The sequence below is a fragment of the Chiloscyllium plagiosum genome, unplaced genomic scaffold (genome assembly GCF_037043375.1).
Source record: "Chiloscyllium plagiosum isolate Xiang-an unplaced genomic scaffold, Cpla_swu_hap1 HiC_scaffold_22, whole genome shotgun sequence".
Classification (NCBI taxonomy): Eukaryota; Metazoa; Chordata; class Chondrichthyes; order Orectolobiformes; family Hemiscylliidae; genus Chiloscyllium; species Chiloscyllium plagiosum.
In genome coordinates, this window is record NW_028270160.1 from 23,934,490 (window position 1) to 23,959,691 (window position 25,202).

Sequence of the window (25,202 nt, forward strand, 5' to 3'; positions counted from 1 at the left end):
TTCACCAGTTAGACACACTACCCTGCTCTTTTCCCATATCCCTGCAATGTTTTTAAGTTTATATCTGATCTTTTAGCAACAAACATTGAATCAATTCTGCTATCCCCTCAGATAATACATTTTAGACAAATTTAACTGGAATTGTTTCAACAACTTGAAGAATTAAAAGAGCTATCATTTGTACCTGCCCACTTACCCGTCCTGTCACCAACATTCTAATCAATTATCTACTGTTAGACAATGTGCTTTAATTACTATCCCTCTCTTCTTGCCAAATAGAGTCATAGAATCATAGAGATGTACAGCATGGAAACAGACCCTTCGGTCCAACTCGTCCATGCCGATCAGATATCCCAGCCCAATCTAGTCCCACCTGCCAGCACCTGGCCCAAATCCCTCAAAACCCCTCCTATTCATATACCATCCAAATGCCTTTTAAATGTTGCAATTGTACCAGCCTCCACCACTTCCTCTCATTCCATACAAGTACCACCTTCTGCGTGAAAAAGTTGCCCCTTAGGTCTCTTTTATATCTTTCCCTCTCACCCTAAACCTATGCCCTCTAGTTCTGGACTCACCCATCCCAGGGAAAAGACTGTCTATTTATCCTATCCATGCCCCTCATGATTTTGTAAACCTCTATAAGGTCACCCCTCAGCCTCAGACGTTCCAGGGAAAACAGCCCTAGCCTATTCAACCTCTCCCTTCAGCTCAAATCCTCCAACCCTGGCAACATCCTTGTAAATCTTCCCTGAACCCTTTCAAGTTTCACAATATCTTTCCAATAGGAAGGAGACCAGAATTGCATGCAATATTCCAACAGTGGCCTAACCAATGTCCTGTACAGCCGCAACATGGCCTCCCAACTCCTGTACTCAATACTCTGATCGATAAACACAAGCATACCAAACGCCTTTTTCAGTATCCTATCTACCTGCAACTCCACTTTCAAGGAGCTATGAGCCTGCACTCCAAGGTCACTTTGTTCAGCATCACTCCCGAGGACTTTACCATTACGTGTATAAGTCCTGCTAAGATTTGCTTTCCCAAAATGCAGCACCTTGCATTTATCTAAATGTATGAAAATCTTTCATAGTTTTGAACAATTGTATTAATAAATATCAATTTCACTGGGACTAAAATATTTATGTTAATTTGTTTCCATTCGTTGCATCTGTTGGGTGCAGCTTGCACTAAATTGCAATGTATCACCTTTTCTTGTTTGCCAAGCATTGCTTCTGACAGCTCCATTGTTGAATGTGGAATAAAAAGAAAGAACCAAGATAAAACCAGGACTGGGGCTAGATTCACAAAAGACAAGAAGGGAGATTCAGGATAAAACCTGGCTTAGCCATGGCCATTGGGAAAGCAGGAAGATAGGAACAAGGGACTCGGGAGTGGAGTAGACTGTTTGGCCATTTCAGCCTGTTCCACCATCCAATAAGATGCTGGATAAACCGGTTGAGGTCTCAGTGCTATTCTCCGGTCTTACCCATTTAATCCTCGATTCCTGGTCTATCAAAGTCTATCAAACTCAGCCTTGAATTAATTTAAAGACCCAGCCTCGAATCCTTCTGGGGAAGAGAATGCCACATATTAATGGATTTCTGAGAGAAGAGCTCTCTCCTCATCTGTACCTTAGAAGTGAGACGTATCTTTAAAAACAATCCCACTTTTTACTCTCCTTGAGGAGAGGAAACATCCTCCAAATACTCACTCTATCCAGTCCCTCAATTTCAAAAAACATTTCAATGGGGCACCAAAGGGAGCTAACCAATTGGTTACAAAATTGGCTTGAAGGCAAGAGTCACAGGATTGTGGTAGAAGATTGCTTTTCAACTGGAGGCCTATGACCAGCAGTGTGCCACAAGGATTTGATGCTAGGTCCACTACTTTTCATCATTTATATAAACGTGAATATACAGCTATGGTTCATAAGCTTGCAGATGATACTAAACTAGGTGGTATAATAGACAGTGAAGATTATCTCAGAGTACAATGGGACCTTGAACAAATGGGTCAATGGATTGAGGTGTGACAGATGGAGTTTAATTTAGATAAATGTGAGTTATTGCATTTTGGTAGACATGGGAAGGACTTATACAGTAAATGGTAGGGCCCTGGGGAGTGTTATCAAACAGAGACCTAAAAGTGCATTTGCATAGTTCCTTGAAAGTGCAGTCAAAAGTAGACAGGGTGGTGTAGAAGGCATTTGGTGTGCTTGCCTTCATTGATCAGAACATTGAGTACAGAAGTTGGGACTGTACAAGATGTTGGTAAGGCCACTTTTAGAATACTGCATATAATTCTGTTCGCCCTTCTCTAGGAAGGATGTTGCTAAATTTGAGAAGATGCAGAAAAGAATTTTTTTAGATTAGATTACTTACAGTGTGGAAACAGGCCCAACAAGTCCACACGGACCTGCTGAAGCGCAACCCACCCAAACCCGTTCCCCTACATTTACCCCTTCACCTAACACTACGGGCAATTTAGCATGGGCAATTCATCTAACCTGCACATCTTTGGATTGTAGGAGGAAACCGGAGCACCCGGAGGAAACCCACGCAGACACGGGGAGAATGTGCAAACTCCACACAGACAGTCACCTAAGGCAGGAACTGAACCCGGGTCTCTGGCGCTGTGAGGCAGCGGTGCTAACCACCGTGCCACCCACTACAGATGTTGCCAGGATTGGAGGGTTTGAGTTATAGGAAGAGGCTGAGTAGGCTGGGAGTTTTTTCCCTTGAATACTAGAGGCTGAGGGGTGACCTTACAGAGGTTTATAAAGTCATGAGGGGCATGGATAGGGTGACTAGCCAAGGTTTTTTTCCTATGGTAGGGAGTCTAAAATTAGAGGGCATAGATTTAAGGTGAGAGGGAAAAGATTTAAAGTGGACCCAAGAGGTAACTTTTTCAACTCAGAGGATAGTGTATGGAACAAGCTGCCAGAGGAAGGGGTGGAGGTGGGTACAAATACAACATTTGAAGGTATCTGGATGGGTATATGAATGGGAATAGTTTAGAGGGATGTAGGCCAAATGATCGCAAGGTCAAATTGGGATTTCTGGTCAGCATGGACAAGTTGGACTGGAGGAAAATCGACGTTTCGGGCAAAATCCCTTCATCAGGAATACAGGCAGAATGCCTGCAGGGTGGAGAAATAAATGAGAGGAGGGTGGGGTTGGGGAGAAAGTAGCATAAAGTACAATAGGTGAATGGGAGTGGGCATGGAGGTGATAGGTCAGGGAGGAGGGTGGGGCAAGGTATCAAAACGTACAATGGGTGAATGGGGGGGGGGGTTGGGAACAATGTGGACTTCGCCAGTTTCCTCATTTCCTCTTCCCCCACCTCACCCCAGTTCCTAACTTCCAGCTCAGCACTGTCCCTATGACCTGTCCTACCTGCCTATCTTCCTTTCCACCTATCCACTCCACCCTCCTCCCTGACCTATCACCTTCAACCCCACCCCCATTCACCCATTGTACTCTCTGCTACTTTCTCCCCACCCCCACCCTCCTCTCATTTATTCCTTCACCCTGCAGGCACTCTACCTCTATTCCTGATGAAGGGTTTTTGCCCGAAACGTCGATTTTCCTGCTCCTCGGATGCTGCCTGAACTGCTGTGCTTTTCCAGCACCACTCTAATCTAGAAGTTGGAATGAAGGGTCTATTTTCATGGAGGCAGTGAGTTCTGCAGTTGCTGGAGATCAGAGTTGAGAGTATGGTGCTGGAAAAGCACAGTAGGTCAGGCAACATCTGAGGAGCAGGAAAATCTACATTTTGGGCAAGAGCCCTTCATCAGGAGTGAGGCTCATGAGCCAAGGGGATAGAGAGATAAATGAGGGGTAGGTGGGGGGGTTGGTGTGGGGCTGAGGGGGGAAGGTAGCTGAGAGTGCGATAGGTAGATGGAGATGGGGGGGAATGGTGATAGGTCGGAGAGGAAGGTGAAGCAGATAGGTGGGAGCAAAGATGGACAGATAGGACAAGTCGGACAGGTCACGAGGCTGGTACCAAGTTGGAAAATTGGAACTGGGATAAGGTGGGGGGAGGGAAAATGAGGAAACTAGTGAAGTCTACATTGATGCCATGTGGTTGGAGAGTCCCAAGGTGGAAGATGAGGCATTCTTCCTCCAGGTGTCGGGTGGTTAGGGTGTGGCTAGGGTGTGGCAATGGAGGAAGCCCAGGACCTGCATATCCTTAGCAGAGTGGGATGGGGAGTTGAAGTGTTCAAATATCTGAGACCAGGAGTTATGGAGGCGATGCTGGCTAACCAGTACCAGAACTTGGGGCAGCTCCCTATGACTGGAGAAGAACTTGAAGTGAGAGGGGATGCATTCAATTGATGCTTCCATGTGGAAATCAACAGATAGAGGGGGGCTAGCATTTTAAAACAATAAGCAGAACTTCAAGCTTAAGAATCTCTATATTGCATTGGAAACACACGCAGTTGGCATGGTGTCAAACAAATTAGAGAATTATACGCATGAGTCAAAGTCTGATGATGTTTTGATTTATGGGATATTAGCACCAGTATTGTAAAAAGAGGGATCTGTTCCATTTGGATGGGCTCCATTCAAAGCAGGCTGGGATCAGGGTATTAGCAAATTGTATATTGGGCTGTTAAAAGGACTTTAAATGAAAGGTGAGAGAAAGCTTTAGGTAAAGGGAATTTTAGAAATCAACACAGAAATGTTGAGGCAACAGCACAGTGAAGCATTTTGCGTAAAGAGATCAGAATGTGACAGGAATGAAGAGGCTTTGACGGTAAAATACAATATTGTATCACATTAATGCAAAGAATATTGATAAAAAGATTTTTAGGCTCTTTATCCTAATTCACAGAGCAGTTACAATAAGGTAGATGAGATAGTGGCACAAAGAGAGATAAATAGTATGAATGTATTTGTCATTAGAGACAGGAAAATCTTGACTTTTCTTTTAAATTGTAAGGAGTGTGTTATAGAGAAATGAACACACCACCCACACTGGCAAGATAGTTCTTACAATTGTCCATCCATCACATAATTAAACCTATGTGCTGCTTATTAGGACCCTTAGATATACCTGTTGTCGAGGTCAAGAGAAGTAGGGATCCGTGGCAATTTTAAATCTTTTTTTCATCTTTTTGTTGTGGGATGGGGGTCATGTGGAGTGGGGAACAAGAGGGATCAGACTGAAGGAGAAGATGCTTGCTTTTAAAGGTCACCCCCTTGCCTGTCATTTATGCCTCAGATTACCCAGAGTTTGAGGCAAGTAAAACCCTTCTCCCAAAACTTGCCAAATAGGTCTCCCAGGTTTTCCAGTCCAGAAACTAGCCACCTTTCTCATCTGCCAGGGACACAGGTAACTGGGGAAGTGACCATTAACATTATCGAGTCATGGAAATGGACAGCGCAGTAAGATACTTCAGTCCAACTCATCCATGCTGACCAGATATCCTAAATTAATCTAAACCCATTTGCCAGCATTTAGCCCACGTCCCTCTAAATCCTTCATATATCCATCTAGGTACCTTTTAAATGTTGTAATTGTACCACCCTCCATCACTTCCTCTAGCAATTCTTTCTACCCTCTGTGTGACTGTTGACCAAGAACGTAACCCATGGACCTCATCACCCATCATTTATTTGCAGAGGTAGTGAGAAAGAAGTGAGCTTCACTCCAGGCAAACCTGCCCAATGATTTCATTCACCTCTCTCATCACCTCTGAGAGATAAACATTCCACAAGGTTACGAGATGACCAAGGTTAGAAAATAAATACTTCAGGGCAAACAAAACTTAAGAAAAATGGAACAGAAAAGAAGATCTGGAAGTTAAAGCCATACATTGAAGTTTAGGATAATTTTGGGCAACTTAAATCTTCAATTAGATTGACCAGATCAAGTTACAAAATGTCTGCCAACAGATTAAGTTGTAGAATGCATTTATGAAATTTTCTTGGAATTAACTAGAAATAAGGCTATTTCAAATTGAACAGTGTGATATATTCCATTCCAAAAATATCATGTCTTATCCACATGGTGGATAAGACATGATATTTAGGTAAGGTCAATTAGATAAGGTATGGTGCTGAGTAGCAGTGGAAAATATTTCAAGTAAAAGTTCCAAGTGTAAAATAAAAATCCTTCTATTAACAATCAAAAGTTCAGTAGGATCTAATTGTGGCTTTCTTGGGAAGTTAAGGGTAATACTAGATGAAAAGGCTTATTATGTTGCAAAGATTGGTAGAAAGCTTGACGATTGTCAGAAACCAGGGAAAAAAAAGTAAATGTGGATGAGTTTCACAGAATGATACTCTGGGAAAAACTCTTGCTCATATGTTAGATTCACAATATATGATGTATCTTTTTAATGGCAAAGAATATTGGCCAATTTCATGATAAATCTTCTCTCTTTTCACCACCAAGACTATACATTGTTTCTATGCAGCTTTCAGACTGATTATTAAAAGACTTCCATTTTAGATTTGCAACGACAACCACCACTTTTAATGAAAGATACACAAAAATATTGGAGAGAAAAATAGAATTAATATCTCAGGTTGACGACCTTGTCAGAACAATTCTAATGACAAATTATTGATTTGATTTAACGTGTTGTCATTCCACAAGTGCTTAAAAATGTGTTGCTGGAAAAGCGCAGATCAGGCAGCATCAAAGGAGCAGGAGAATCGACGTTTCGAGCTCTGATCCCCAGCATCTGCAGTCCTCACTTATTCCACAAGTGCTGCCAGACCTGCTTGAATTGAGTATACTCACTATGACACTATCTATAACAAAATAGTTGGGCTTGTATACTCATGCATTTACACTGCATTGCCTTTGCAAGAAATTGTTTGAACAAAGATATTATTGGATTGCCCAGACATACAATCTGAAGCTTGTGCATTCTATGGAGACCTGGATCACTGGTAATTAATTTTGCTAATTTCATTGTGGAGTTTTTATCATTAATTGTTGTTTTACTCAATTTAACAGAACTTGGCATTTACGCTCAGTTGTGTTTTCTTTTCAGTGCAATTTGACTGAAATTGGCATAATTGGTGCACATGATTGCAGAATTGTAACCTCAAGCGCAATTTCATGATCTTCATGGTAAGTTTAAAAGTCTCAAATGTTGGAGGCAGACTCACCCTCAAAGCTGTGCAAAACTGCCAAAGCCAGTTAATCACCATTGAGAGCAATTTCTAATTGCATGTTAGAAAGACTTTAAAATGAAGCTGACCCATCGAATCCACTCCGCCATTCAATCATGGTTGATGGGCATTTCAACGCCACTTACCCGCACTCTCCCCGTATCCCTTAATTCCTTGTGAGATTAAGAATTTATCAATCCCTGCCTTGAAGACATTTAAAGTCCTGCCCTCCACTGCACTCCGTGACAATGAATTCCACAGGTCCAATACACTCTGGCTGAAGAAATGTCTCCTCATTACAGTTTTAAATTGACCCCCTCTAATTCTAAGGCTGTGCCCACGGGTCCTAGTATCCCCACTTGACAGAAACAATTTCCCAGCGTCCACCATTTCTAAGCCATGCATTATCTTGTAAATTGCTATTAGATCAACCCTCAACCTTCTAAGCTCTAATGAATACAATGCCAGGATCCTCAGCCGTTTATCATATGTTAGGCCTACCATTCCAGGGATCATGCGTGTGAATCTCCGCTGGACACACTCCAGTGTCAGTATGTCCTTCCTGAGGTGTGGGGCCCAAAACTGGACACAGTATTCTAAACAGGGACTAACCAGACTATGAAGCTAAGAAACCTGGAACAACTAACTAGAAAATTCATTCTCTATATATTTTAGAGTGGATTTAAAATCAGCTCAGTCAGAGATTGTGATTAACATACTTAAATGCTATGATTAAGCCCAATTCACAACTGATGTAACTAAACATCAAACTACTCCTAAAATCACAAATGAAACATTTTAAAGCACAATTATTTAACAAAAATATTATAATTTAAAATGTTGCCCAATTTCACTGATCCACAGCAGATTTTGCATTTGATAATAAAATAACTTTGAATGGAAGCTGAGGGGAAATAGAACAAATTAGCACAATTTTGAACACAACTTGTTCCAGAATTACTGCACTCCAACATGTCGAACTATAATTCCTATCCAGGGCAAGGCTAATTCACATTCTAAATTATGGTCTCAATCATGCTGCATCTTGGCAACATACAGATGGATTTCATTTATTTAATGGGTAGTTACATATTGCATGTGAAGCCAATTTATCCTTAGCTGATGCATTATATGGCATTCCCTATCTCAGAAAACAAACCGATCCAAATCACTTCCAAATATTCTATAATTGCCTTCCAGAGGTACGGGTCAGGATAATGTACCTTCTCATTCACCACCAGACAAGTGTCAAGATAACATTTAATATTTCCTCTTAACTATGTTGGACTTGAGCCACAGTGCATGCAGGCAGTCTTCACATCCTATCAGAGTTATAGAGTCATACAGCATGGAAAACAGATCCTATGACTCAACTCATCCAGCTGAAATGTTGTAGTTGTACCTGCCTCTATCACTTCTTGCGACATCTCATTCCATATAAGTGCCACCCTGTGTGAAAAAGTTGCCCTTCAATCCCCTTTGAAATCCTTCCCCTCTCATTTTAAACCGATGCCTTCTAGTTTTGGACTCTCCCCCATCTTAGGATATTCATCCTATCCATGCTCTGCCATAAACCTCTAAAAGTTCACTCCTCAGCTTCCTATTCCAGGGGAAAAAGTCCCAGTCTCTCCTTATAACACAAACCTTCCAGTACTTCATGCAATGAATGTTACCATTGATATGACTCTCTTCCTCCCTCACCTAATAGGCCCTACCATAGGAAGTTATGAGGACTCTCTAATCATTTTAATGTTTCACCAACACAGCTAAAAGATAGGCTGGTGCACAAAAGGAGAATCTGCTCAATGTAAAAAATTAAGTATAAGACAAAATTTGATGTAAAATTTCAGATTTGACAGGATAAGTCTTTGCTTAATACTGTAAAATTCAAGTCATCCAACAGGGTTATGCCATTGAAGAACACATTAATATTTACTCATCTCAGTATGACTGACTGCTTATGGAAAACCAATTTTGTACTTAAAGTCACCTTGAAGAGGATAACCCAGTGCTAATGATCTACAAAGTACTGATGGCACATCACATGGTAATTAGAACTCAAGTTCATCAAAAAGGTGCTGTTGAGGAGTCACAGTACAGAGATACAATAAATTGTATGAACAATCGCTTGAAATCATAGATTTTTTTTAAATGCCCTGGAACAATGAGTTTCGACAAATGTCTTTTCTGTACAACGTGGCTGAAAAGCATTAAAGATTTATGTTAGCTGAGGTATGCAGTACATACTTTTTCTTAACATGTAGCTTCTTTTAAATAGAACTTTTAAAAAAATTCTGAGCCTCTTGTGTTGCTGCTGACAGATTTGGTTCAAAATGGGCATGATGCTAATTTCATCTTCCTCTTCAGTATTATTGTTCCAAATACGTTTTTCAGAGGAGTAACTAACTGCTTGACCACTTCAGGATCCATATAAATTTGATTTTTTTTAAACAAACTAATCACTTTCCATCTGGAACAAATTTCAAATATGACATAGAAGGCAACCACTCCTCTGAAGCAATTCACATTTGCCTTCTCAGACCCCGCCCCATATCCTTGCCTGGTTCTTCCCTTCAAAACATTAGAAAGTATAGAAAAGATTACAGTTATTATAAATTAAGGCATGTAAGATTGCAAAGAATAGTTGTAAATCTGAGAATTAGGAATATGTTAGAGACCAAAAGGGCGACCAAAACATTATTAAAAAGGAAAAAATCAAGAATCTGAAACTGGACAGGAATATCAAAAATATTACAAGACCTTTCTGAGGGTGTGATCGATACATATTGGGCCCAGGACTTGTTAGGGAATTTTCCAGGGTATTGCTCAGGATGAGCTGGAAGGAACATTATTAGAGTCTTGTGCCAGCTATGATCATCTCAGCCATTGGTTTATAACAAATGAAGTGTCAAACTGCATTATTTTAAAACTTGAATTTCTGTGATTTTGCCAATATTTGAGGGATTGAATTCAGTTTTCTGGTAATTCTTACTTGAAAACTGTAATTGTTGTTTAACCATTAGATGCTTTTCAACTATTGCACTATTTTAAAATCTTTAACCTAAATTTAACAGCCATAGTGAGGATTGAACATTTGAGATTGACATTTCTGGGAGGGGTGTTTATATCCTTAGTATTAGGAGCTGAGCTAGTCCTCAGAGTTTAATATAAGTGATTTGGAGCTTGGTATGATGCCTGGTGGGGAGTGGTCGTTCTGCTGCTGGACAACATAGGAAATCTATTGTTTGGCAGAATGTCGTGAAACATGGGACTTATGTCTCTGCTAATTCTATCATGTCAAGGAGTAAGGCTGACCCCTTAGGGCTAAGGTGGAAAATATAATGATTCTATCTTCTGCAGTTTTGAGTCTCCCTCTTTTTGTGCATCCCTGACTCATTAAATATATCCAGTGCTGCTTTACTGAATATATTTCAGAAATAGAAACTCCATCACAGGGTCATGGACCACTTCAGCACAAAGAGTCAATTTCTTCAACGTTATTCTTCATTTAGTCTCCTGGTCTAATTCCATCACCTGGCTGACTCACAAAATCCTTTAATATTCCTTTATATTTTTAACATCGCAGACTAAATAAACTTAAGACGATAGTGAAATGTTTAAGCATGAAAAAGGACAACAGGAAAGGAAATGGGAGAATAGGGGAAAGGAGATGAAGGAGAAAGGTTAAAAATAAAGGTATAAAAAAGGAGAGAAGATAACGAAAGAAAGAAAGAGAATGGTGCAATTTTAGTGCAAGGTATTTGATCTCTATCTATCTATACATACATACACACAAAATAGGGCATCATGATGAATTTGTCAGCACTCCTGCAGCTATGATGTTTTTAAAAATAATTTGCTCAACCTGTTTTTCTAATCAAACTGTTCAGAGATGTTATTACACATCTCTGAAACTGATGGGACTTTAACTTAGGCTTCCTAATCCAGTGATAGGGACACTGCCAGTGAGCCACAAAAGGGCCCATATTTAAATTTTTTTATTAACATGTTTTGCTAATTATTATGTTCAGAGATGTTACTACACACCTGCAGAGTAGGTAGGACTTCAGCCCAAACTTCAGGGTCCAGACATAGATTACTGTTTGACAAGAGGGCCCCTTAAAGAATTGGCCATCTTGTTGCAAGTTATAGACATTTTCTTAATCAACCTGTAGAGCGATGTTTTCATGCACCTCTGGAGCAGGTGAAACTTGAACCTGTCTCTCAGTCCAGGAGTAGGGACACTACCACTGAGACACAAGACAGCCCATGATTCTTAAACATTAATTATTTATTTTATCAAATTTTCCTAAACAATCTGTTTGGGGATGCTATTACATGCTTCTGGAGCAGGTGGGATTTGAACCTAGGCTTCCCTGTCTAGGGGGAGGGACACTATCATTCTGCGAAAAGACAGCCCATGAATTTTTAAAGCCAGTGTGAGGTAGGGAGAGTTTTATGTTTGGACAGAGCAAACATTGAAAAGCTTTCACTTTGGGGAAGTAAAATACATAGCTTGGAAAACACTTGGTTTTAGTTCATAGAAGTTTTGATTGAAGTTAGATGTACAAAACAGTTGTGTCTGACACATAACTCTTGTGAAATGACATAAGTGACTGCATGCATCACGTATTTCATTATTTTTTTAAAACTGAAAATCCAAAGCACCAGGTATAAACTCGTTAAACTACTCAACAATCACAAGGTTTCTGAATAAACAGTAGATTTCAATGACCTATAAATCACTAATGACCATGTTTTACTATTCCTAGCAACATTGAAAATACTCCCCTTTATATTTGGCCCTACATTGTTGACTGACAGTGATTTATGGTGTGAAGATGATGTAAAAAGGATGCAAATAGATAGACAGACAGTGGCAAAAATCTGACAGATAATTTATAATACGGAAATTTGTGTAATCGCTCATTTTGACTAGTAGAATTAAAGAAAATTAAGCACCCTTGTGGGTGAATCCAGAACTAAAGGACACTTAAAATTAGAGGTTGCAGTTTTAAGACAGACTTGAGGCTTGCGAACCCTGCTTCAGAAAATAGTAGAGAGGGGGTTCAACAAATTTTTTTATGGCAGAAGTGGATAGATTGTTAGGCAAAGGAAGTGGTGGCTCTAGGTGACATTTGGAAATGTAGAATACAATACACAAAAAGATCAATTATAACCTTACTAAAAAGTACAGGTATTGCTATGACTACAATTGTGGTAAACATTACCTCCTCACCCTTGAGCACCATCGTTCATCAACATCTCTCGCCCATGCATAAATGCTGCCCCCTCCACACTTCACGCCAGCTCTGAAGAATCATCTAAACTCCAAATGTTAGCTTGTTCTCTCTCCATGGATGCAATCTGATTCGCTGTGATCACCAGCATTTGTTGTTTTCAGATCAAATTGGATGGGACTACCCTCTCCCAGTTCCACACTTACCTATCCAGTCTTATCCAGAGAATCACAAATCATTACAGCACAGGAGACTACTCAGCTCAATATCTGCACTGTCTCCCTAAATGAATGACTTAGTCTAGTATCATTCACCTGCCTTCTTCCTGTAACTCTGTGCATTCATCCTTTCTACGTAGGGAGATATTTCTAAATCTTTACTCCCCCAACCCAGATCCAATTCTCCAACTCAGCTTTGCCCGCTTGACCTGACCCACCTGTCCATCTTCCTTCCCACCTATCTTCTCCACACTTCACAACATACTTCACAATATACCTTCGCCCACCTATCCACATGTCACCTATCTTTCCCCCAGCCTTACTTCCCTCCCCCTATTTATTTCTCAGCCCCCTTCCACCCTCCCCAGTCCTGATGAAGGGTTATACCCAAAACATCAACTCTTGCTCCACAGGTGCTGCCAGAAAAACAGTCAACACTTTGAGGTGAATATGACTGAAAGCATATGGGGTTGGGGTGGAATAACAAAATGAAAGGTCTGGGATAGAGACAGGAGAGATTATATGGTCAAGATTTTTGCATCATAAAAACTCAAGAAAAATGTAATCTTTTTAAGTACACAGAGAAATAGACTTGAATCAAGAGCATATGATGAGAAGTTCTTTTCCAGCTCACCTTATGAGGCTATCACAGAATTTTGGATATGTTGAACAAAACCAGAAAGTGAAGTTTTCCAAAACAAATCAGAGCAGAACTGTTTGGCAGTTCAAAATAGAAGTCAAGAGCACTTTAAAAAAAAAAGTTAAGTAGTTTTCTTTAGTTGCATTGCATGCTACTCCTCAGACTTAATAGTAATTTCAACCACCTCAGCTGCTGCAGCTCAGGCTTTTAAACTTGGATAACATACCAAAGGAAGGAAACTTCTGAATTTAACATAACTACAAATAATTAAGAGTTAATGAAACAGTAATTGAAGTGAACAAACAAGTGGAAGAGTCAGTCAGCCAGCTTTATCTTCAGAGTAATCATGAGTCTTTTGAGACTGTTTATATGATTGGCAACATAATTCTTGATGCAATTTTATTGGGAATCATTCGATATCATGCATTACAAAACTGGAAGCGTTGCTCAGTCTGGCTTCAAACAAATTACAAAGCACTGAACAAGGTATGGCATTCTATTCTTTGCATCCTAGAGACAGTAGGAATCTTGGTCATCTTCACAATTTTCCTGGAATTTCCAAAACATTAATATAGTTGATGTATTTCAGAATAAAGCAACCAAAGCATATTTGTAAATTGTAATTTAATATGATTACTAAAATAATAAATCTAGCTGCATATTCTCAGATGAGCTTGACTGCTGGATATGTTGAATCATGTTGATAAATCATAAACAATGGTAAGTTCCTTTTTCTATGTACTTTAAAGCTGTAACTCGACTGAAGCGAAATATGCCAAAACAATATACCCAGTTGGAAGGGAACATAAAGCTAAGCTCAGAGGGTGAAACCATATATTTGAGCAAAATTTTTTATAGTTAGGGATTGAGCAAAGTTTCTAAAAAAAAAGACACATCCTCTTTCAGACAATAACTAACATGACAATAGCAAGCATTTATATTACACTTTATAATAAAGATTTCCAATGCACACGAAAACAAAATTTTACTGTCAGGTGAGATGATTGGAGCAAACAATTAGTTTAGATCTTGAGAAGCAAGATTCTGAACATTTAGGCAGGGACAAAATAGAATCAATAAACATTTTTTTAAAAATGGGGTACAATTTGTTTTAATTCATTTGTGGGATGTGGCAGCACTTACTGCCCATCTCTAATTTCCCTTAAGATGGTACTGAGCTGTCTTCGTGAATCACTGGAGTCCATATACTTTGAGGGGGGGGGGGGGGGGGGGGTGGAGGGGTTGGTTTCCAGGATTTTAACCCAGTCACAATGTAGGAATGGTGATGTATTTCCAAATCAGCAAGGTGACTGACTTGGAGGGGAGCTTGAGGTGAAGATGCTGTCACGTATCTGCTGATCTTGTTCTTCTAGATGGAACTGAAAATTAATTAGAAAACTGAAACAGCATATACAGAGAGGCAAAGATACAGTTCTTTGACAAAATGAATCAGGAAATTTCCATTTTGTGCCAAAATGAATCAGGAAATCTACACATTTTGCCAAATTACCAAAGGTTTCAATACTTTTTCCTATTACAAAGAATTCTTTCCCAATGCATATCAAGCCAGTTTTGATATGGCAATTCAACCATTTTCTGATGCAGCATAAGATTTTGCACTGCAACTGCACCATCCTATCTCACATCAGAATCTATGGATTTAGCCATTGAAAAATCCTGAATTTCAAATGGAGTTGTCCGAAGTCTCCAGACCAAACCTTCATAGCTTCAACAATATTTTGCATAATTTTGTTAATTTAAGTGAGGAACATTTTGAGTTTCCCGCATCAGGAAGTCAGAGGTGAGAATGTTCGCTGATGATTTCATAATGTTTTGTTAGATACTGAAGCAGTCTATCCAGACTCAACAAGGCTTGAACAGCATTTAAATTTGGTCAGATAGCGACAGCTAACACTCGGACTACGAAAGTGCGAGGAGGGGGCAATGAGCATCTCTAGTAACAGAGAATACAATAAGTAGGATTTTGAAAAAATTTGTAGCTCAGGTTGATGAATTGAATTGAACCGAATTAAATTTATTGTGACGTGTGAAGGCACAGTGAAAAGCTTAGTCTTATGAGCAATACAGGCAGATCACATAATTAAATAGCGTAGATAAGCAAACAATAAGTATGTAAGTTAGCTCACTGAGCTTGAAGCTTTAATTTCAGACGTTTCTTCACCAGACTGGGTAACACCATCAGTGAGAGTTTCCAGTGAAGCACTGGTGTCATGTCCTGCGCCTCTATTTATAGGTCTTGGTTTCTTAAGGTGGGTGATGTCATTTCCAGTTCTTATTTTCAAGTGAAGGTAGATAGGATCTATATCGATGTGTTTATTGATGGATTTCTGGTTAGAGTTCTGGACATGACATAGGACAGGCAAAACAAAGACACGCACGAGAATTCTTAGAGGCATGGCATTCTAACCAGAACTCCGCAATAAACATGATATTACTTAGTATGGTGACAAAATGCCTGAAAATAAACCTTCAAGCTCAGCGAGCTAACTTACAGAATGCAATAATCTCTCTCCACCCAACCCTGCAACTAATGCAACAAATGTACAAGATAGACTCTTTTTTCGGTTAGAATAGAATCCCTACAGTATGGAAACAGGCTGTTCGGCCCAACAAGTTCACACCAACCCTCCGAAGAGTAACCTACCCAGGCCTGTTCCCCTACTCAAAATTTACCTCTGAGAAATGCAACCAACACTATATGGGCAATTTAGCTTGGCCAATTCACCTGATCTGCACATCTTTGGATTGTAGGAGAAAATCAGAGCACCAGAGGAAACCCACACAGACATGAGGAGAATGTGCAAACTCCAGTCAGTCACCCAAGGCAGGAATCAAACAGAGGTCCCTGGCGCTGTGAGGCAGCAGTGCTAACCACTGAGCCCCACTATGCTGCCCCAATTATATCTTTTTATTCTTAAACTATTCAAAATTGGGCCTGATTGGGATGAATTATTCATTGTCAAATACAAGTGATAACAAATCATTCAATTCATCTACAAGAACATTTGAATATAGGAGTTGGGACATCATGTTGCAGCTGCACAAAACTTTTAGAATATTGCCTACAATCTGCTCACCCTTCTATAGGATGAATGTTGCTAAACCTGGGGAAACGCAGAAAAGATTTACAAGAATATTTCTGGGACTGAAGGGTTTGATTTATTGGAAGAGACTAAATAGACTAGGGTTTTTTTTTCCCTCTTGAGAGGGAAAACAGCCAAGGTCCTTTCCCTAGAATGTGAGAGTCCAAGGGGGATTTAAAAAGGATTGAGGAGTAGCTTTTTCCACACAGAGGGTGGGGTGTGTATAGAACGGGCTGCCAGCTGAAGAGGTGGAGACGGGTACAATAGCAACATTTTCAAAGACATCTGGTTGAGTACATGAATAGAATGGTTTAGGGGGATATGGGTGAATTACTAGGTCAGATTAGGATGTTTGGTCGACGCAGACGAATTGGAGTGAAGGGTCTGTTTCTGTATGACTCCATGACTTTAGCTTTGCTAGGTGCCTCATGCTATACCCAGTCAAAAGCTGCCTTGATGTCAAGAGAATTCTCTAACTCCTGAGTTCAACTCTTTTGTCCACATTTAGACCAAAGCTGTAATGAAGGCAGGAGCTGAGACCTGGTCAAACATCGAGTATGTTATATCTTTACAAATGACACTCTACAGTACTGTTGACTATTCTTATCATTTTGCTGAATAAACAGATAGGGTGGTAATTGGCTGGGTTGGGTTTGCACTGCTTTTTGTAGGCATAGCTACACTGTACAGACTACAGCGCTTCAGAAAGGCTGCTTAATACTATATTTTTAAGGACAACTGGAGGATAACAAATGCTGGCTTAGCCAGCAACACCCACCCCCTAAGAAGCAAGATGTTCATCCTGCCATCTTTACCAGTTTGATTTATTTAAATACTTTGCAAATTATATGAATTCTTTTCTGAGATTATACTCCTGATTTTCACCTTCTGCAGGTTTACATATTGCATGAAAATTGAGTAGCACTAACAATCTGACCAAAAAGAAAAGTTGCTTTAATTTTCTATTAGAAATTTCAGGAGGATCAGGCCATGTTCCACTACAGTGCTTTACAGTAGAGGTAGTAACTGTAACTTTAATGTGAACACAAAAATTAAGTTAGGCAGAGGAACCAAAATTAATGTCTGTGGTTGTGTCAAATAAAAATACCATGCATCATTGATGAAGTAGGGCACTTTTGCTCTGCTGCATGAGGACTTGGTGCTCAACCCATCCATGGATGTCAGTAGTTTCTTGTTCACCTACATGAACCTTTGTCTAATAATGGGGAATTCACAAGCACCAGGAATGCATGCCACACGACAAACCTAGTTTCCGACAGCTGCGTGTGAATCTTTGAGAACATGCAGCTCATTATCTTTAATTACTTATGCTGTAGATTTCATGCTGGGTTATAAATTGGATGAATCAAACAGATTAGCAAAAGTTACAACAGAATTGCTTCTACTGTTGGAATGCGAAGGGCCAGCAGAAGCTGTAAAGTACCTTGGGATGTCTTGACTTGTGAAAAGTGTAACATAAATGCAAATTATCGGTCTTGCGAAGAATGCAATTTGACCTTCCCAATGGCCAACATGCATATGGTCTTTGATTATAAATACAAAAAAAAATCAATATGAAATGGAAAATGCAAGTAAGGGAACCATTTCTTAGTTGTGATTTTCAGAATAAGATTTGCACGATTAAATGTTTATTTCATAAACATTGCGAACTAGCTTCACAGCTTCCAGTTTATGACACATTTGTACATTGGCATTAAGCCTTTACAGTGGTTTATCTTCTCAACTAGGTTCTCTGATCATTAGCAATAATGAGGGGACAAAATTCAAAATAGAAGTAGGTTCAAACAAAAACTTGCTCCAGCAAGTACCAAATAGTTAACAAGATGGAAAACAAGAACTGTTTTTTTTTCTCCATTTATCACAAATTGCCTGACTTATATCCAACTTGACAATGCTCAATCATGTGAATAACTACAAACAAAAGGCATGACTAAAAACATAAGTGCACAAAAGAAACACATTTGATGTCTCAGCAGTCAGCTGAGAAAAATCGAATGTCAGGATTTTGCTTCAATAACCCCACCTGTGCAGAGTTAATGGACATTATCTATAGTACCGAAGTGTATAAACTGACCTCACTGCCAAACTCAGTAGACCATGGAAGGTTAGATTTGACAAGTTTACATTTTGCAGCAGCAATGGGCTATTAAGCAATAAGATTAACCTGATCTCTGATCAATTCCATGAATAATAGTCATCTGGGAAATTCATTGTCGAGCAGTTAGCATCCAGTGAAGTGTACACCAAAGAGCTGACCCCTTATGAGAAATAGTCTTTCCAAAACAGCAATTATAAACATTTACCATTACATTTCTTCTAAATATTTTAGCCACCAATTATTTAAAAAAACACCCATGTTATATGATTGATGTTTTTCATTGTTTAACATTCCAGTCTTTCAAAACAAGAGAATTTAGAAAATTGAGAAGAACTAGGAGCAGGTAAGCATTTCAGTCCCTCAAGCCTGCTCTGCCATTCAATATGATCGTGGCTGATCTCATCTTAGCCTCAACTCCACTTTCCTGCCTGCACTCCATAACCCTTCCATCAGTTATTAATTAAAAATCATCTGTCTCCTTCTAAATGTCCAGGCATCCACTGCACTCAAGATTCTGAACTCCACAGATTTGTTAACCTTTGAGAGACTGGGAGCTGAAATTACAGGAATGGATTGGGAATTTAAAAAAAAAACCGCTTTGCGTCCTATGCAGAAAGTTGAATTGTTTAAACCTTATTTTTTCAAGACTATATTATCATTTAGCTATTAGAGGCCTCCCAGAATTTATTATGTAAATTGGATTTAATTGTTAGAGGTTTTTTTTAAAGAGCTGTTACGTTTATCACCATATGTATTTGATGTAATACTCTATGTGAAAAACAGGGACGGAGGGTTAGGGATTCCAAAGTTAGCGGTTCAAATACCTACACAATTATTAGGAGACATGAGGCCTTTAATCATTCATCGGATAGGATAATGCATGCCTTTTTCAATTTAATAATGAAGACATTTTAGTTAAATAATGGAACTAGGCCAACTACATAATCTTAGATAAGTTTGGAATCCCCCAATATGTGGTCGAGACTTGAGAAGAGATGGATCCAGAAGAGAAAGAAGAAAAATTATAGACGGTATTACCATTAATTACAGAAGCTGGAGAGAAAAGGAAATGAGTAAATGGACGTCTCTTCCCTGTCAAAGTCTGGGATTTTAAAAGTGATAAATTGTCGAATGCGTGGATTAAAACACATTATGTACTAAAACATTAAGACTGATTAATATTATGTTGTTACAAACCAACTTATATCCCACGAAAACTACATTAACCCATGGTACACCACAGATCAACAAAAATTATCGTAGATGTGAAATATCGTTGGAGACCCTGCCCCACATCTCTGGATAGTGCCCATTTGTTAAACAGGCAACGATAAAAAGACACAATAGAATTGAGAAACTTCGAAAATTTGTTGATAAATATGGTTGGAAAGCATACTTAGAATCTTGATTATGGGATAAGGATGGAAAGCTATAGATCTGTTCTTTCAAAAAGAACAGTGACAGTAGTGGATGTCACTGTATATTTCGAAAATGAAAACAATTCTTTGGAGAAAGCTTGGGATGAAAAATCAAGTAAATATAAACATCTTCAGGATGAGATTAAAGAATTAACTGAGTGAATTATTCTCCTTTAATGATTTTGTTATGGGAGCTAGGTGAAAATGGACTGATATGAATAATAAACTGATGGAACACCTAGGAATAGAGAAATTTAAAGTATTTGCTCAGGAAACCTCTACCTTGACAACATCATTGACTGTAGAACTGCTTCAAATGTTTACAGACTTTTAAATGAACTTCTAATTATTCTTGGTAAATAGTTTGTGTCTTAGATTTGATTTTAGTTTTATAATTGATGTTAAATGTTTTAATATTTTAGATTTTAGAACTGTTTTAATGGTTTTAGTTTAGTTTTGGTTGCTGTATTTTAGTCTATAAAGTATGGTATTTTAGATTGTAAGGATGGAGGATAGATGGATGTAATAGTAAATTTCACTTAACAGATCAAATGATGCTTGTTGGGAAATTAACTAGCCTAACAGTCTTATAACTCTAGCTCTGGTCCCTCTGCTTGGTGAATTGCTATACAAGAAAAAAATAACGTCTGTTATATCTGACATTCAGCTTTATAGAGGAATCATTGTGTGTCAACGAGTGTCATAAAAACTCGAGAAGTGCACTATATTTTAATATTTAAAAATTTCAGACTGAGTTAATATTTAATTTTTTTTATTTTTAATTTCTGCTTAGCTGTTTTAAATCTGCAACCCCTTATCCTAAAACTGTGACTTCATGTTCTAGATTGCCTCATTAGAGGAAACAGCCTCTCTCCTTTGTCAATCTCATTTGCAATTAAATCTCCTCTTATTCTTCTGAACTCTTCCAATCTCCCTTCATTAGGCAAACCCCTCATTTCTGGAATCAATTGAGTGAGCTTCCTCTGAACTGTCTCCATTGCAACTATGTCTGTCCTCAAGTAAGGGTACCAAACCTGTAAGACTCCAATGCAGTTTCATTAATGCCTTATACAGTTGCAGCAAAACTTCTATACTCTATGCCTTTAGCAAAGGTCATACTTCTGAGGAAATAAAACTTGAAGTAGTAAGAATAATGCATTAAGCAATCTACATATACTACATCAAACATCTTTTTGAAGCATCAATTAACAACAGCAGCATTAAGTCTGATCCCAAGAAACTGTTTATCTACTTGGCACACTGCAGTATTTTGAAAGTAATTCATCATATGCTTGTCTTTTTTTGGGCCCCAGATTTAACACACTTCAATGCTCAAGAAAAATAATTTGCTAAAGGCCTGAACATCCAGAAGTCCAAACAATTCAGAAATTAAAACATTTAAAAACTTTAATGCTTTTTAAAATAAAATTGCACCGTTAAGTCCCACATCTCAGATGGAGAAATACTGCAATGCACCAATTGTATATTAACAAGTGGCAAGTATATTACTGTAGAAATTATGCTCATATTATAAGTATCGATTATGTCTTGTGTAAGTGGTGAACTCCTCAGTAACTAACATCTGCTAGCTTTACTGTTCCAAAATTTCAAATCTTCTTTTGTGATATGGGTATTTATAAAATTGTAAGAAACACTTTGGCAGAGTTTCTGTCTGCTTCAGAGCTGGTGTTCAGTCTATTCATTTAGATTACAAATGTCCAGACTGCATTGTGAAATTATAGCCGCATTGGCTATAACCAGAGTGCAAATGTATTGTAATATGACCATGGATGATTGAAAAATGAACCGTGGAAAGATGGCGCCATGGAAGAGGATCAAAAACCAGTAAGTGAAATGGGCTGGGGTTGAGATCAAGGCCAAAGAGAAAGTCAGGTCATGCTGAGGGGGAAAGTCAGATGCAATGGGGCTCCCACAATATCATGGGATTTGAGGTTGACTGAAACACATTGTATCTTTCACCATATCTTAACAAGAAAAAGCCATTCAATTCAACGAGTAGCTAAAATAATCTTCCATTGGGCTTCAAGGAGTTTTTCACAGCATAATATTTTGTGTTATTTAGCAGCTGCTAACATAAAAGATTACAGCACAGTACAGGTCCATCAGCCCTTGATGTTGCGTCGACCTGCAGAACCAATCTGAAGCTCATCTAACCGACACTATTCCATTCTCATCCACATGCCTATCCAATGCCCTTAAGGTTAATGAGTCTACTACTATTGCAGGCAGTGCATTCCACACCCCTTCTATTCAGAGTAAAGAAACTACCTCTGACATCTGTCCTATAACTATCACCCCTCAATTTAAAGATATGTCCCCTCGTGCTAGCCAACGCCATCCTAGAAAAAAAGAACTCTCGCTCTGCAACCTATCTCATATGTCTCAATTAAGTCATCTCTCAACCTTCTTCCAACAAAAACAGCCTCAAGTCTCTCAGATTCTCGGGGGGGGGTGAGTGGGAGGAAGAGTGAGGGCAAGGGCGAGGGAGGGCAGGCGAGAGGGAGGGAGGGAGGGAGGGCAAGAGAGAGGGAGGGCGAGGGCAAGGGCAAGGGCAAGAGCAAGAGCAAGAGAGCGAGCAGAGACAGAATCCTGCTGCAGGATTCCAGCGAGAGACAGTGCAAGCACAAAGACTAACACCTCATTTTCTGGTTGGGGACCCTGCAGCCTTGAAGACTCAATCAAGTTCAATAACTTCAAAGCCTGCTTCCAATGTTTACTACTTACCCCACACCCAGTCCTGTTATGAAATCTGTTCTCACCTACTCCTCTGCCTATTATCACATTGTATAGGCAATTTTCAGTACAGCTCACCCATTCTTTCCTATACTTAGCTAATAGTTTTTTAGAATTTCTTTTGTCCTGGCCTATTATCCATATATTCCTTGTTTATCTAATCCATTCGTAACTCTCTGGGCTCTCCACTATCTGCTCATCTCATTCCATACCTCCAATTATGTCGTCAGCATAAAGTATTAATTTTGCCCAGTGGCTAAGGAGTTCTAACGAAGAGTCACCAAGAGACTTGAACTGTTAACTCTGCTTTCTTCCCACGTATGCTGCCATACCTGCTGGATTTTGCCAACAATTTCTGTTTTAGTTTGAAATTGTTTTGTTTAAAGACAGTTTTAAAGTGGATGTAGGTTCGCTTGCTGAGCTGGAAGGTTCATTTTCAGACATTTCGTCACCATACTAGGTAACATCTTCAGTGAGCCTCTGGCTGAAGCACTAGTAGTATAGCCCACTTTCTATTTGTGTTTGGGTTTCTTGGTTTGGTGATGCAGTTTGCTGTGGTGATGTCATTTCCTCTGATGTAATTTCCTGTTCTTTTTCTCAGGGGGTGATAAATGGGATCCAAGTCAGTGTGTTTATTGATCGAGTTCTGGTTGGAATGCCATGCTTCTAGGAATTCTTGTGCATGTCTCTTTTTGGCTTGTCCTAGGATGGATGTGTTGTACAAGTCGAAGTGGTGTCCTTCGTCATCCGTATGTAAGGATACTAGAAAGAGTAGGTCATTTTTTTTGTGGCTAGTTATGTTCATGTATCCTGATGGCTAGATGTCACCGAGGAAATGACATCACCAACCCAAGGAAGCCCAAAACACAAACAGAAAGTGGGCTCTACCACCAGCGCTTCACACAGAAGCTCACTGAAGATGTTACCTAATATGGTGACGAAACGCCTGAAAATGAACCTTCCAGTTTAGCGAGCAAACCTACATCCAGAACCTCGACCGAAGCTACAAATCTTCTCAAAACTTGCTAACAGTTTTAAAATGTTGTCTTGAACTTTTAATGGAATTTGATTAGTACATGTGACAGACCTACATTACACATTTTAAACAAAATAGATATAGTGCAGGGATGAATTGCCTTAGGAAGTAAAGGGGTCATTTCTAACAAGGAAGATAATATTACATCTCATAGCTGAGCTGCAAAGTTGCTGGGTAAAATCCAATGCACTTCAATATGAAATTCTTCATCTTCAGGGGTTATAAATGAACATTTTTCATTGCTGTGTATTGATATCAATAATTGATCAAATACAACTTCAAAAGTAAGTTTTCAAATTTTATATTTGTCTATTATTTAATAATTATTGACATTTATATCTTGTATAAAAATGAGAACTCACTTGAACATTTCAACAAAATATCTTGACGTTAAGTGACCTTCTCTTGTTGACAACCAACATCCAAACATCATTCAAACTTATGAAGCCGGATTGACAAATTAGGCAACACAAAAGGTCAAAATTCTTGGCACTTCAAAGCAAATGTTTAAAGTGCTATTAATCAGAGTGGTTTATTGCTCAGATCATAAACATACAGTAGAATAATTCAGGTTAAACTGTATTCCTTACTTTGCTTTTTCAACAAGAAATGTAACTCAATATCAAGTAGCTTCTTTCACTTGTTCACTGTTGTCCTGAGAATCTATCTTCAATTTCTTGCATGCCACTTCGGATGGAATTAATTGCACGCCGGACTCTACAGCTTTTACTATTTCAACTATTGTCCATTTCTCCTCTTGAAGTGCATGTTCATCCAGTGTAAAAGGACCCTGTTTGGTTCTGATCAACTCCTTTACATGGGCACATGAAGAAAGTTCTTAAAAATAAAAACATATGATGTTAATTTCACGGGTATTACTCCAATAGAGCAAAGAAAACTGTGAATAACACTAATCTTTATTAATTGGGTTTTGCTACAAGGTAAGTTTATTTATTTGTTCCTACCTTTGCCAAGGTCATTAACCAAACTGCGGACATAAAACCCACCACCACATTCAACATCTGAAATAAAAACACATCAATTTAGTCAGCTAATTTGGATCAAAAAACAATCAATCAACCAATCAATCAATCAATGTCTTTACCCTTCTCTGAGCAACATCTTACAAACTAGAATATCTACATTTTGGAGGGCTAAACAAATTTTATTTCGGTAGTACACAAAGTAAAGCAGGATAACCTATATATAATCGATATGGGAAAAAAAAACTGATCCAAAAGATAATTTACTTACAATTCAGAATTAATTGCTCTAGATCCACTTCATCAGCTGAGTAGAACATATTACTAGAATTCATCACAAATAGGCAAGGCCATTTTACCACATCTCAAGGGTGCAAAAGACCAAATATTCCTGTTACATGTCCCCATATCTTCAAGGTTTTTGCTTCTTCTACTCTCAAGCCACATTATGATCACTTGTACAAAGAACGGTTTTTTCATCAATCATTAATGAATGCTTTATAATTCAAACATGTTCCATCGAGATTTAGTTTAAATTAATGTTCAAATTAGTG

The 25,202-nt window shown here is 38.8% G+C and overlaps 1 protein-coding gene across 4 annotated transcripts in view; it reads right to left on the reverse strand.

The window, feature by feature from the left end:
- Window positions 1–13,604: 13,604 nt before the first annotated feature.
- The window catches only part of trub1 (TruB pseudouridine (psi) synthase family member 1), an 85,933-nt gene continuing 74,335 nt past the window's right edge, over window positions 13,605–25,202 (reverse strand). For 2 of the 4 annotated variants that reach the window (XM_043712810.2, XM_043712808.2), the window contains 2 exons: window positions 24,631–24,687; window positions 23,951–24,502 (listed from right to left, as the gene is read on the reverse strand). In XM_043712810.2, coding sequence (XP_043568745.2) covers window positions 24,288–24,502; window positions 24,631–24,687 — 272 coding nt within the window. In that variant the 3' untranslated portion in view covers window positions 23,951–24,287. Of the gene's footprint in view, window positions 13,784–14,463; window positions 14,614–23,950; window positions 24,503–24,630; window positions 24,688–25,202 lie in introns of those variants that run through there. The other 2 variants (XM_087998849.1, XM_043712809.2) reach the window with 2 other exon arrangements.